Source organism: Pelophylax lessonae, assembly GCF_965119305.1.
Source record: "Pelophylax lessonae genome assembly, chromosome: 5".
Classification (NCBI taxonomy): Eukaryota; Metazoa; Chordata; class Amphibia; order Anura; family Ranidae; genus Pelophylax; species Pelophylax lessonae.
This window is the reverse complement of record NC_138772.1, coordinates 253,793,214-253,806,837: the sequence shown is the minus strand read 5'-3', so window position 1 is coordinate 253,806,837 and position 13,624 is coordinate 253,793,214. Positions and strand designations below refer to the sequence as shown.

Sequence of the window (13,624 nt, the reverse complement as noted above, 5' to 3'; positions counted from 1 at the left end):
AGTGTTAAATAATTTCTTCTCTTCAGTCTTCACAAAAGAATTGGGGGGGCTACACTAACCCAGCTTGTAAGGCCAAACTAAACAACACACCACAGGAAGTACCACCATGGCTAACAGAAGATAGACTTAGAACTAAACTAGAGAAATTTAACATAAATAAATCACCAGGACCGGATGGCTTGCACCCGAGGGTTCTTAAAGAGCTCAGCCAGGTGATTGCCAGACCATTATTCTTTATCTTTAAGGATAGTTTACAGACGGGTATGGTGCCAGCTGATTGGAAAAAAGCCAACGTGGTACCAATATTTAAAAAAGGGCCGAGATATATCCCCGGTAACTATAGGCCGGTCAGCCTAACATCAGTAGTCTGCAAGATTTTGGAGGGGATGTTATGGGACCACATACATGACTTTAGTAATGAAAATGGTATTATTAGTAGTAATCAGCATGGATTCATGAAAAATCGTTCTTGCCAGAAAAATCGTTCTTGCCAAACCAATCTATTAACCTTCTATGATGAAGTGAGCTGCCACCTAGATAAAGGTAAGCCTATGGATGTGGTGTATCTGGACTTTGCAAAGGCCTTCAACACCGTTCCCCACAAACGCTTACTGTTCAAACTAAGGAAGGTAGGTATCGACCATAAGGTGAGTACCTGGATAGAGAACTGGCTCCAGGGGAGAGTGCAAAGGGTGGTGATTAATGGGGTGTACTCGGATGGGGCCGGTGTGGAAAGTGGGGTCCCCCAGGGTTCTGTCCTGGGGCCAATCCTGTTTAATTTATTCATAAATGATCTAGAGGAGGGGATATCTAGTACAATCTCAGTATTTGCGGATGATACTAAACTAAGCATGCCAATATCTTCTATGCAGGATGTGGAAACCTTACAAGCGGACCTGAACAAAATAATGGGGTGGGCAACTACATGGCAGATGAGGTTTAATGTTGAAAAATGTAAAGTAATGCACTTGGGTGCCAGAAACCAGAAAGCAAGCTACTCGATAGGGGGGGAACCTCTGGGTGGGTCTAGGATGGAAAAGGACCTGGGGGTACTGGTAGACAACAGGCTTAGCAGTGGCATGCAATGCCAAGCCATTGCAAGCAAAGCCAACAGAATACTGGGATGTATAAAAAAGGGGATTCACTCCAGAAATGAAGAGATTATTCTCCCTCTCTACAAGACTCTGGTCCGGCCACATCTGGAGTATGCTGTCCAGTTCTGGGCACCCGTCCTCAGGAAGGATGTGCTGGAACTGGAAAGAGTCCAGAGAAGGGCAACAAAAATAATTAGGGGAATGGAGGACATCAGCTATGAGGAAAGACTACAAGCACTGAACTTATTCTCTCTGGAGAAGAGACGATTAAGGGGGGATATGATATCAATGTAGAAATACTGTACTGGCGACCTTAGCATAAGGAACAAACTATTCAGAGAAAGGGAATACAATAAGACACGTGGCCACTCACTAAAATTAGAGGAAAGGTGGTTTAACCTTAAAGTACGTAGGGGGTTCTTCACTGTCGGAGCAGTAAGGATGTGGAATTCTCTTCCGCAAACAGTCATATCAGCAGGGAGCATCGATAGTTTAAAAAAACTATTAGATGGGCACCTTAAAGACCACAACATACAGGGGTATACAATATACGCTTAACAGCAAACACACACATTATAGGTTGAACTGGGTGGACTGATGTCTTTTTTTCAACCTCACTAACTATGTAACTATGAAGGTTTCTGCTTTATCCAATTTATTCAAGAAACCTTCTGCCTCACAATCCCTCAAGACTTTTCTTCATGGAGTTGTTTACATAATATCTCCTTTTTTTACTTCCTTTGTCCCCTTGGAATCTCAACCTGGTGCTCGATCTACTTCAGTTATTGGAAGACTTCACTTCTTACATCTGTTAAGCATGCTTCTGAATTTACAGCTCTTTCCTGTAAAGAGCCCATTTTTGTTTTTTGTTTGTTTTTTTGCCTCTGATTTCCACCTCAGTAAGAGCATTGGTCTTTCTTCCCTTTGTCCCACCCCAAAATGTGACAAATAATTGCCTGGATGTGGTCAGAGCTGTCAGGGTCTACCTGGCAGTCAGGAGCTTCTATTCACAAGACCAAGTCCCTCTTTGTCCGGGCGGCCCTTGCAAAGGGAATACTTCTTCCTGTTCTGCTATTTTTAGTATATCAGGGAAGTAATTTCAAGGGCATAACCCCCTAGAGACAGAATTCCTTCTTTGCTTATTATAGGTCATTCCACCAGGGCTATTGGTCTTCTGTTCATTTTTGAAGTTCTATTAGTTAGCAAGGGGCTTCAAGCTGTCATGTGAGTGTATTTGTTTTATGTGTGTCTGTTGGCAGTTGTAAGTTGCTATGTTGCCCATCCCCCAGTTTATTGGTTGGGTTCGTCCCATGGTCTAAAAATGCAAGTCCTTTACTGTATTAATAACCCCTCCTTCTTGACAGAGGGTAAAACAAATCCTAATGCCTGAACACAGTTTTGCAACTTTGACATGTGTTAGTAAACCTGTACATGTCATCACAACTACTTACCTGTAGCATATCCAGATGAATTATTCCTTTCTTTTTTCCAGGACAAATTGGGTTTTCTTTGTTTATTTTTTTTACATTTTGCTGTATATTTTTTGCTATTACGATACCCTACCACTAAAGAGCAACCTAAAATAAATTCTCCTGCTCCTGGCAATCACAATGATACCACATTTGCGTGTGTTAATATTTGTTGTTTGTACCCACTGTAGGGCCTAGAAACAATGGTGTGCATTTTGCTTTTTTCTTCTACCTAAAACACACTGACACTAACTGACATAGATACAAATTTAACATTTTTTTTTTTATCCTACCTAAAAAAACACTGGCCCTGACCATGAGCTTTGACCCTGACCTAGATCAAACCACAATCCAGCTATTTTCTTTCTTTTAAATATTAAATATTTTTCTTCTTCTTCTTTCAAGAGGAGAAAAAAAAAACAGTGGCAAGCTATACAGTGACTGATACCTGTGATAGCCAATCAGAGGCTATAACAATAATCAGGTGATTGGGAACTGGGCCTCCCAATTCTTGATCATTAGAAGCCTCACTTCTTTGAGGACACATATATATTTACAGTCGGTGGGAAGGGGTTAAGATGATAGGAACTTTGACTTACCTGTAACAGGCCCCTCCCCTCTGTGTCTTGATCACTCAGTCAGGTTACTTGGGGGTGGCCCTAGCAAGTTTCCAGTCCTTTGAAGATAGCTGCATATACGGTCTAAAAATACATGTTCTGTATTGTATTTTAAGATAAGGGAATTACAGGTAAGTCAAATAACCTTTTTCTGTTATACATTTTATTTTGATCTATGCTTGATACTTTTTCTGCTAGTTGTTCCATGACGGATTGAAATTTAAATCTTCTTATGTGTCTACAGATGCCTCAGCTGGAAGAAAAACTTCAAAGAGAGTTAGTTGAAAGTGCCAGAGTTGTTGCCTGTCGTTTTCCTTTTCCACATTGGGTTCCAGATCACGTATTTGGAGAAGGTGTGGACACTGTCTGGGTATATGACTTAGTAGCAATAAATAAAACAAAATTTAGGGCTGATGTATAAAAACAGTTCAGAAATCCGTCTACATAATTGTAAATCAGCTAAAGAGTTAAAAATACTGTAACATGTTTTTACTTCAACATCTGTTTTAAAGTTTTTTTCCACTTTGAACAAAGAGTTGGAAAATCTATCCATCGTTGCACACATATCAGTCTTGATCACTTGTAGATGAAACTTTGCCATTTGAAAAGCAAGTCCCATTTCTGAGAACCCCCTTTTCACAAAAGTAATGTAATTACCTTAAGATTTCAGGATGATTTGTAGAATACCCCAGAGTAGAGTACTGTCTATAGGCCTGCTGGTCAAAACTCATATTTAGGCATTAGTGGACCTGTGAAAGGTTTTTTTTTTTTCTTAATGGATTTGTTTTCTTCAGATCATTTCCCTCTTAAAGATATAGTTCCTGTTCAACTTTTAGACAGATGATCTAACATTCTCATCATGAACACTCTGATATATTGCATAGTTCATAGATGATTGCAAGCTGCCTAAGTAGCAATGCAACCCCAAACCATAACTTTTCCACCTCCATGCTTCACAATTGGATGAGGTTCATCTCCTGAAATACTGTTTTCAATTTGCTCCAAGCGGTTATGAGGTGTGTGTGTGTGTGTGTGTGTGTGTATATATATATATATATATATTTGAGAATATATATACTGTATTTTCTGGCGTATAAGACTACTTTTGAACCTCAAAAAAATCCCCCAAAAATGGGAGGTCGTCTTATACGCCGAGTATAATATCTCCAAGGTAACCTAAGTATAAGTATTACCGGTAGATCATGTAATAGGGGGGTCGTCTTATACGCCCAGTCGCCTTATACGCCGGAAAATACGGTATATATATATATATATATATATATATATATATATATATATATAGCTATATATATTTTAGAATTCATTGGTTATGATGTACTGACTGCCTATCTCATTATATGAGGCTCCAAAATGCCTGGACAGTACAAATACACCCTCCAAATTACCCCTTTTTGGAAAGTAGACAGTTTAAAGGTATTTAGTAAGAGGCATGGTGAGTTTTTTGAAGTTGTAACTTTTCTGTCACATTCCTTTTTGAAAATGAAGAAATTGAATAAATGTCTTAGACATTTTAACAAGTTATTTCTAACACATAGCAAAGGCATACGCATAATTACACCCCAAAACACATTTTTGGGGTGTAATAGCGGGGCCCAAAATCCAAGAAACACCTTTGGGCTTTCAAGGAGGATAAATTATGCATCAAATTTCTTGATTAGCTAACACCCTGGAGCACCAGGATAGTGAAAACACCTACAAAATTACCCCATTTTGGAAAGCAAACACTCCAAGGCATTTTGAAAATGTAATTGTGAGGTATTTGAAACACACATCATAGGCATTTTTAGAAATACATCCCAAAACACATTCTGCTACTCCACCAGTGTATGATGATACCACATTTGTGAGACTTTCTCACATTTTGGACTAAATATATAACAAGCATTGTATCTTGTGTATCACACAAATCAACCAATTGTATCAAAACCAATTTACTGTAATGGTCATCAAACGGTCAGGCAATGTAGCTTAGTGTAGCGTCACATATAGCAGTCCCTGTTCCTATAAGCCAAGCAAGCCTAGCCTAATGGCACATGGCTGCTCCCAGAAATGTCATGTTCATTGGCCAGGAAGTACAGCTGAAGAAAGGGAGAACAAAGACTACCTGTGGTTCCAGGAGTGCAGTAGTCCACAGGTGATGGCTGGGACTGGTGTCTCACAGGAGCATATTCAGTCAGACATCTGGAGGAGCAGTTCAAGCCACAGGCATAGACCTGGTCAGCAAACACGCATAAGATCAGTCTAGGCTTCAGGTAGAAATGTGGTCAATAAACAATCCAGGCTCAGTACAGGTGGCAGGCAGAGGCAACACTGCACTCAGGGACACTGGGACTTTTGTGGCAGTAAACCGGGACGTACGGGCGTGTCCTTCCAGAATTTTGCCTGTCTGTACAGTATATGTAGTGTGAAGTAGTTAAAAAAAGTATATTTTTATTTATTCAGGTAGTCTTTATTGAGCAAAAGGTAATTTTAGGTAAAGGATTTTATGATAAAAAAGGCTCCCATCAACGGGTTCATAACAAAACCAAACACAAACCAAAAACTCATACCAGTGTTACAAACACAACTACAAGCTGATAGATATGCAGTTCAACAAGTGTAGTACATACAATATCACTTGACTATAAATTGTTAAGTCAATAGTATCTTTTTACTGGTCTTTCACTTTTTAAATCCTGCACTATGCATTATTCTTAGTTATAAAGAAATTACTCTAATGTTGAAATTTACATTATGCTATATACGTGGGAAAAATTAACACAAATAAAATTTATAAAATCCATAGTATGTGTTTTAATTTACGTATTATGTGTACTGCAATACGTTTATGAGGCCATTGGTACTGAGGGAAAGAAGTATTAAGTCTAGCCTAAAGTGGTAGTAAATTCACTTGTTTGACTCGTACCTACAGGAAAGCCTACAATAACGCTTACCTGTAGGTACAGTGAATATCTCTTAATCTTGCACTGTTTAGGAGATATTTACACTACATGCAATCGCTGATGTCACCAACGCATGCGCTGTGAAGCTCTCACATAATGTGCTGGACCTTCAGAGCTCGTGCTGTAAAAGAGGGCTCCCACGAGCATGTGCGGGAATTAAGTTACCTCGGCTTTGGCCACTCAGGTAGCCGGAGGCCGCGATCCCAGAAGGAAGATCAGATGAAGATGGAAGCCCTGTCAGCGGTAACAGCGCGCCTCTGGAGGACTTCCTTTTAAGGTAAGTCTCGAATAATGTGCTAGTATGCGATGCAAGCTCGGCTGATATCACTCTGCCTTCTACTTTCTTAAGGTTGCAACTGCCACTATAGGAGCTGTGTCGGCTTATGCGGCTGGCAACTCACTCCGTGGGCCCGCAGCAGCATAAACCAAGTGTAAAAAAAAAAGCTCTGCTCCCTGATTCCAGGTATCAAAGCTCTCTAACAAAGACAGTAATTTATGAAATGAACAAGATGACCTAAAAATGTTATTATTAATTTAGTAAACTGTATCATTCAGCATTATTTAATAAATAAACTTAACACATTTTACAGTAGACATAGTTCAATAGCAAGTTGTAGTCCTTGCTGTGATGTTCCTTTTGGACAGCAAAGGAATTTTCCTGGCAAGCTTCCCATGCAGGGTAAATTGGTGAAGTCTTTCTGATTTTTACATGCATGCATTTTGGGGTGAAGCTTTTGGCAGTGACGTCATCTACACCAGTGGTTCCCAACTCCGGTCCTCGGGACCCACCAACAGGCCAGGTTTGCAAGATAACTAAATTACATCACAGGTGATCTAATTTGCTGCTCAGTGATTGCAGTATTCTAGTCTGCATCCCCCAAGGTAATACTTAAAATCTGGCCTGTTAGTGGGTCCCGAGGACCGGAATTGAGAACCACTGATCTACACGGCCACATGTTGGGCAGCATGTGAATTTGACAATACAGTAAAGCCCCCTCTGCGGGGATTACGTTCTGAACCCACCCGCGAAAAGTGAAAATCCGCGAAATAGAAAGACCCTATTTAAATACACCCTAGGCATGTTTTGTTAACTTTTTTATAGCATTTAAAGGTCTTTAAACAAACTTTTAAGCAATAAAAACACATAAAAGATAGAGAGAGCGCAAGAGCATTGTAAAAACACAAAAATATTGTGCTAACAGTATACTGTACAGTAAAAAATAGAGTACAGTATTGTATGTACTGTACATACAGTACTGTGCTCAGCAGAAAAGAAGATGACGATAAGCAGCAAATAAGAGCAGCTACTGTCCTTCTGAAGGTGCAGGTTCAGCAGGCGCTTCTTTAGGTGTAGGTGGGTCATCTTCTTGCTGCTCCATGACCTCCACTTCTACATCAGAGGTGGCTGTGGAGGTACTTGGGGTGGATGCGGCCTTCTTCTGTTTTGTGAAGAACATAGTTATAGGCAGTTGCTGGGCGTGTTTCTTCTTTTGGGTGAGGAGGTTCTTGTACACCTGGATGGCTCCATCAGTGCTGTTTTGGAACTGCAGTGAACGAACCATGTCAGGATCCCACTCAGCTAACATCTGTTTCAGGTCATTGGCCGTACGCATGACCCTGCCAAGGCGCTCAATTGACAAGCCTTCATCTTCTTCCTCATGTTCCTCCACTTCCTCCTCACTCTGACTTTGTGAGTTCTGTCAGATCCTCATCGGTTAGTGGAGCTAAATGGGTTTCAATTAGGTCATTGACGTCGTCATGGGTCATATCCTGAAAACCTTCACCTCCTAGCAACTTCGCCAGCCTAATTGACTTGTCCACAGCTGAATGATGAACTTAGTCAGGAGAGAACCCTTCATAATCGTGAATAATTTCTGGCCAAAGCTTCTTCCAACAGGCATGCAGGGTCTCCTTCTTCATCTCCTTGAGGGCCTTTTGTATGTTCTCCAGAAAGGTTGCAATGGTGTAATTACGCCAGTAGTCCTTCAAATTGAAATTTTCATCATTGTTCATGGATTCAACAAGATGATTCAAGGATTTGTACAGCGCCTTGAATGCTCGTATCACACCCTGGTCCATGGGCTGAATTAAAGATGCTGTGTTGGGTGGAAGGAACGCAACTTGCACTCCTTCATACGATAGATCCATGGCGTGGCCTCCTGCATTATCTATCAGCAGAAGCACCTTAAAATCAAGGCCAAGTTCGGCAAGGTAGACCTTGACGGCTGGGATGAAACAATTGTGGAACCACTCAGTTGTGAGGCGTTTAGTCATCCAAGCCTTAGGGTTATGCATCCAATGGACTGGTAGCTGGTTCTTGTTATTATGCTTCAGTGCTCTGGGGTTCTTGGCCTTGTAGATCAGGGCTGGCTTGATCATAAACCCAGCAGCATTTCCACACATAACCAAGGTTGCTCTGTCCTTATAAGCCTTCAGGATCCAGGGGCTCGGGCTTCCTCCTTCATGATATAGGTCCACTTGGGCATTCTCTTCCAAAACAAGCCGATCTCACCCATATTAAAGTCTTGCAGTGGTTGGTACCCACCCTCCTCGATTAAACTCTTGAAGGTCTCATTGGTGTTCCTTGCAGCAGCTTCTTTGTCAGCAGATGCAGCTTCACCTTGCAATGAAACACTCTTCAACTGATAGCGTTTCTGGAAGCGGTCAAACCATCCCTTGCTGGCAGAAAAGTCTCCTGATGAAGATGTACCTGTGCTAGAAGTAGAAGGCTGATCAGTATTGTCGCTGTCTGACTGTTCGGCTGCAGCAGCGACTTCTTCAGAGCCTCCTTGATTGGCAAAAGTGTCGTACAGCTTTTTTGCCTGAGTCCTGATGGTGTGAGTCCTGATGGTGTTACCATCCAATGTGATGCTTTTTTTTCTGCAATCTTGGATCCAAATGGCCAATGCAGTTTCCATCCTAACAATGTTTTTACTGTGGGAAGAAACAACTCTTTTTGCAGCTTGGTTGATTCTTGTCATCCTTTTTGATGTAGCAAATCGTGGGCTCATTCATACCATAATGGTGGGCTACAGCAGCATAACTCTGTCCTTCCTTTATCATATCAAGAAGTTTCACCTTCTCCTGAATCGTAAGGCACTTCCTCTTCTTTTTTTGCTCACCAGAAAGAAGCCTTAGTCTTAGATGATGGGCATTTGGGTGGCATTCTTGCGGGCATCCTTGCTTGTGGTTGGCAAAGGAGCATATCTGCACATGCTCCAAATCGCGTTACCGCCCCCTCTAACGCCACCGCGCTCGGTGCGGTCCACGAGCGAGGCCTGCGCTCCACCACAGCCTCGCTCTGATTCTCTGATTCACCGCTACATAACCGCGAAATGGCGAAATATTACTGCGATATCCAAATTAATGGGTCCTAATTAAAATAGCGCGATATACCGGGACCGCAAAAACTGAACCGCGATAGAGCGGGGGTTTACTGTATGCAGTACTGTTTGATGCTTATTGTTCCTGCTGTAAGTATAATACTTTGAATAAAGCCATGTAGATTACTCCCGTAATTCACTATAGAGCATTTTTATTTCCTGCATATACTGGGCTGTTACCTGGTTGGGACAGAAGGGGAGAGCGTGGCTTGAGACCGCTCCAGAGCGAAAGTTACTGCACTGTATTGCTTTGAAGATGAAATGGCTGCCAATATCCAGCAGTTAACAAGGACATTTGACCTAAAAAATGTTAGAGGTCAATTCCATTCTGTAAGCATGGCAAATTGCGCGCCCCTGGGTATAAAGAAAGAGTCAGTGTCATTTCAAAACAAGAGAATACTTAAAACAATTAAACAATAATAACAAATTATTTAGGTTAATAGAAACAGAGTTCGCTCACACATTTTAAATATACAGTATCTCACAAAAGTGAGTTCACCAGAGTTTCACAGGTTGCCACTAGAGTCCTTTTCCACTCCTCCATGACGACATCACGGAGCTGGTGGATGTTAGAGACCTTGCGCTCCTCTGTTTGAGGAGGCCCCACAGATGCTCAATAGGGTTTAGGTCTGGAGACATGCTTTGCCAGTCCATTACCTTTACCATCAGCTTCTTTAGCAAGGCAGTGGTCATCTTGAAGGTGTGTTTGGGGTCATTATCATGTTGGAAATCTGCCCTACGGCCCAGTCTCTGAAGTAAGGGGATCATGCTGTGTTTCAGTATGTCACAAAACATGTTGGTATTCATGGTTCCCTCAATGAACTGTAGCTCCCCAGTGCTGGCACTACTCATGCAGCCCCAGACCATGACACTCCCACCACCATGCTTGACTGTAGGAAAGACACACTTGTCTTTGTACTCCTCACCTGGTTTCCGCTCACACACTTGACACCATCTGAACCAAATAAGTTTATCTTGGTTTCATCAGACCACAGGACATGGTTCCAGTAATCCATGTCCAGTGTCAGCAGCGACAGTAGGTCCACAATGTCAATTGGTAGGTCTGTGCGGGAAAATCTCAGACCAAACAGGAATAAACATAACCGCCAATTGCGCTTAACTTCCGTAAAACTAAGAGGGGTTTATGCTAATGCCAGGAGCCTAGCTAATAAAATGGATGAGTTGGAAATGTTAGTACATGAGGAGGACATAGACCTTGTGGGAATAACGGAGACTTGGTTCGACCCCTCACATGACTGGCTGGCCAATATCCAAGGGTATTCGGTGTGCCGGAAGGACAGGGTAGGAAAAAGAGGGGGAGGGGTATGTCTCTATGTCAAGAACAATATAAAGGTGATAGAAAGGAGTGACATTACGGATGGGATGAGCATGGATTTAGAATCTGTGTGGGTTGAACTCCATAGGGAAGGAGAAAAGGGGAAAGTAATTGTGGGGGTTTGCTATAGGCCACCTAACCAAGGGGAGGAGGTAGAGCTGGAATTTTTAGCACTAATGGGTAAAGTGGCAAAATTGGGATCAGTCATCGTATTGGGGGACTTCAATTATCCCGACATTGACTGGGAAGAGGGGACTGCACACTCACAGAAGGCCCGTCTATTCACGGAAACCTTACTGGATAATTACATGTCACAGTTGGTGGATTCCCCTACCAGAGAAAACGCAGTCCTGGATCTATTGCTCACTAATGACCCAGACCTAATCTCGGAGGTAGGAGTCCAGGACAACCTGGGCTCTAGCGATCACAGGATGATCACATTTAGTGTAAATAACAATATAACAAGGCAAGTGGGGAACATAAGAACCCTAAACTTCAGAAGGGCAAACTTTCCAAAATTGTACTCATTGATGGAAAGGGTAAACTGGGACCAAACCCTGGGATCCCTGACCACAGAGGAAAAATGGGAATGCTTTAGGAACATATTAGGCAAAGGCATCTTGCAGTGCATTCCTATGGGAAATAAATTTAAAAGAGACAAAGCCAAACCTGGCTGGCTAAACTGTAGCGTCAAAAAACTTATTAGGGGGAAAAAATTGGCCTTCAAGAAGTATAAATCAGAGGGCACAGTATCAGCTTTCGAGCAATACAAGGAGGCAAATAAGAAAAGTAAACAAGAAATCAAGATGGCTAAAATCAACTTTGAGAGACAAATAGCAGAGGATAGTAAAAAAAACCCAAAGAAATTCTTTAAATATATCAACAGCAAAAAAACTAAGGCAGAGCATATTGCACACATAATTAACAATGATGGGAGGATGGTTACAGGGGACACTGAAAAAGCAACCATGCTAAATGCTTTTTTCTCGTCAGTCTTTAACAGGAAAAGGAGGGGTACACTGACCATGACTGTATGGTTAGTAGTAATACACAGGACTTGCCACTATGGCTAACAGAGGGGGAAATCAGGGAAAGGCTGGATAAACTTAACACAAACAAATCACCAGGACCGGATGGCGTACATCCGAGAGTACTCAAGGAACTCAGTAAAGTTATATCGAGACCACTGTTCCTGATCTTTGCTGACAGTATTAGGACAGGAGATGTACCAGGGGATTGGAAGAAAGCTAACGTGATTCCAATATTCAAAAAGGGCCAGAGGCATATCCCGGGAAATTATAGGCCTGTCAGTTTGACATCAGTAGTATGTAAACTTCTGGAGGGGATGATAAGGGACTATATCGTAGAGTTTGCTAAAGACAACAACATCATCAGCAGTAATCAGCACGGGTTTACAAATGGGCATTCTTGTCAAACCAATCTCCTAACATTCTACGAGGAGGTGAGCTGTGAGCTAGATAGGGGGAGACCAGTGGATGTAGTGTACTTGGATTTCGCTAAGGCGTTTGATACAGTTCCCCACAAACGCTTAATTTATAAAATAAGGTCTGCAGGTATCGATAGCAGGGTTTGCTCTTGGATACGGAACTGGCTAAAAAGGCGTGTCCAAAGGGTAGTAATAAACAGCGCATACTCAGACTGGTCTGAGGTGGTAAGCGGGGTCCCCCAAGGCTCAGTCTTGGGACCAACCTTGTTCAATTTATTCATAAACAACATTGAGGCCGGGATCAGTAGTTCGATATCAGTTTTTGCAGATGACACAAAATTGGGCAGGGCAATAACTTCACAACATGAAGCAGATATCCTACAGAATGACCTGGACAAAATAACGGAGTGGGCAACGACATGGCAAATGAGGTTTAACGTGGAGAAGTGTAAGGTTTTGCACTTGGGGACTAAAAACATAAAAACACAATACACGTTAGGAGGGGAGCCCTTGGGGGAATCAAAAATGGAGAAGGATCTGGGAGTCTTGGTTGATGATAGATTAGGAAACAGCATGCAATGTCAAGCGGCAGCTGCCAAAGCCAGCAGAACATTAGCATGCATAAAGAAAGGGATGCATTCCAGAGATAAGACTATAATCCTTCCACTTTATAAAACTCTGGTCCGACTGCATCTGGAGTATTCCGTCCAGTTCTGGTCGCCAGTCCTCAGGAGGGATGTGTTGGAGCTGGAGAGAGTCCAGAGAAGGGCAACTAAACGAATTAGGGGATTGGAGGACCTTGACTATGAAGAGCGTCTACAATCGCTCGATTTATTCTCCCTGGAGAAGAGACGTCTGAGGGGGGACATGATAGCAATTTATAAATATCTTAATGGGGATCCCAGCTTAGAAAAAAAGCTGTTCATTTGAAGGGATTGCATGAGGACTCGAGGGCATACAATGCGATTAGAGGAGAAGCGTTTTAACCTCAGGCAACGCGGGGGGTTCTTTACTGTTAGGGCAACAAGATTGTGGAATTCTATACCACAAGAGGTGGTTTCTGCGGGTAGTATGGTGGCTTTCAAAAGACTCTTAGACTTACATCTCAAGGATCAGAACATTCAGGGGTATGTGAGATGATTACAGCCACACACACCTACACAGGTTGAACTAGATGGACTATTGTCTTTATTCAACCTCACCTACTATGTAACTATGTCCTTAGTCTGCTTGTCTTCAGCAAACTGTTTGCAGGTTTTCTTGTGCATCATCTTTAGAAGAGGCTTCCTTCTGGGACGACAGCCATGCAGAGCCT

General features: G+C 42.2%; 1 protein-coding gene across 1 annotated transcript in view; it reads left to right on the top strand.

The window, feature by feature from the left end:
• ATPSCKMT (ATP synthase c subunit lysine N-methyltransferase) overlaps window positions 1-3,647 on the top strand; it is a 163,725-nt gene extending 160,078 nt beyond the window's left edge. Inside the window, exon 4 of the mRNA XM_082257993.1 lies at window positions 3,425-3,647. Within this exon, the coding sequence (XP_082114119.1) occupies window positions 3,425-3,601 (177 nt within the window). The 3' untranslated portion in view covers window positions 3,602-3,647. The remainder of the gene's footprint in view (window positions 1-3,424) is intronic.
• The last annotated feature ends 9,977 nt before the right edge of the window (window positions 3,648-13,624 follow it).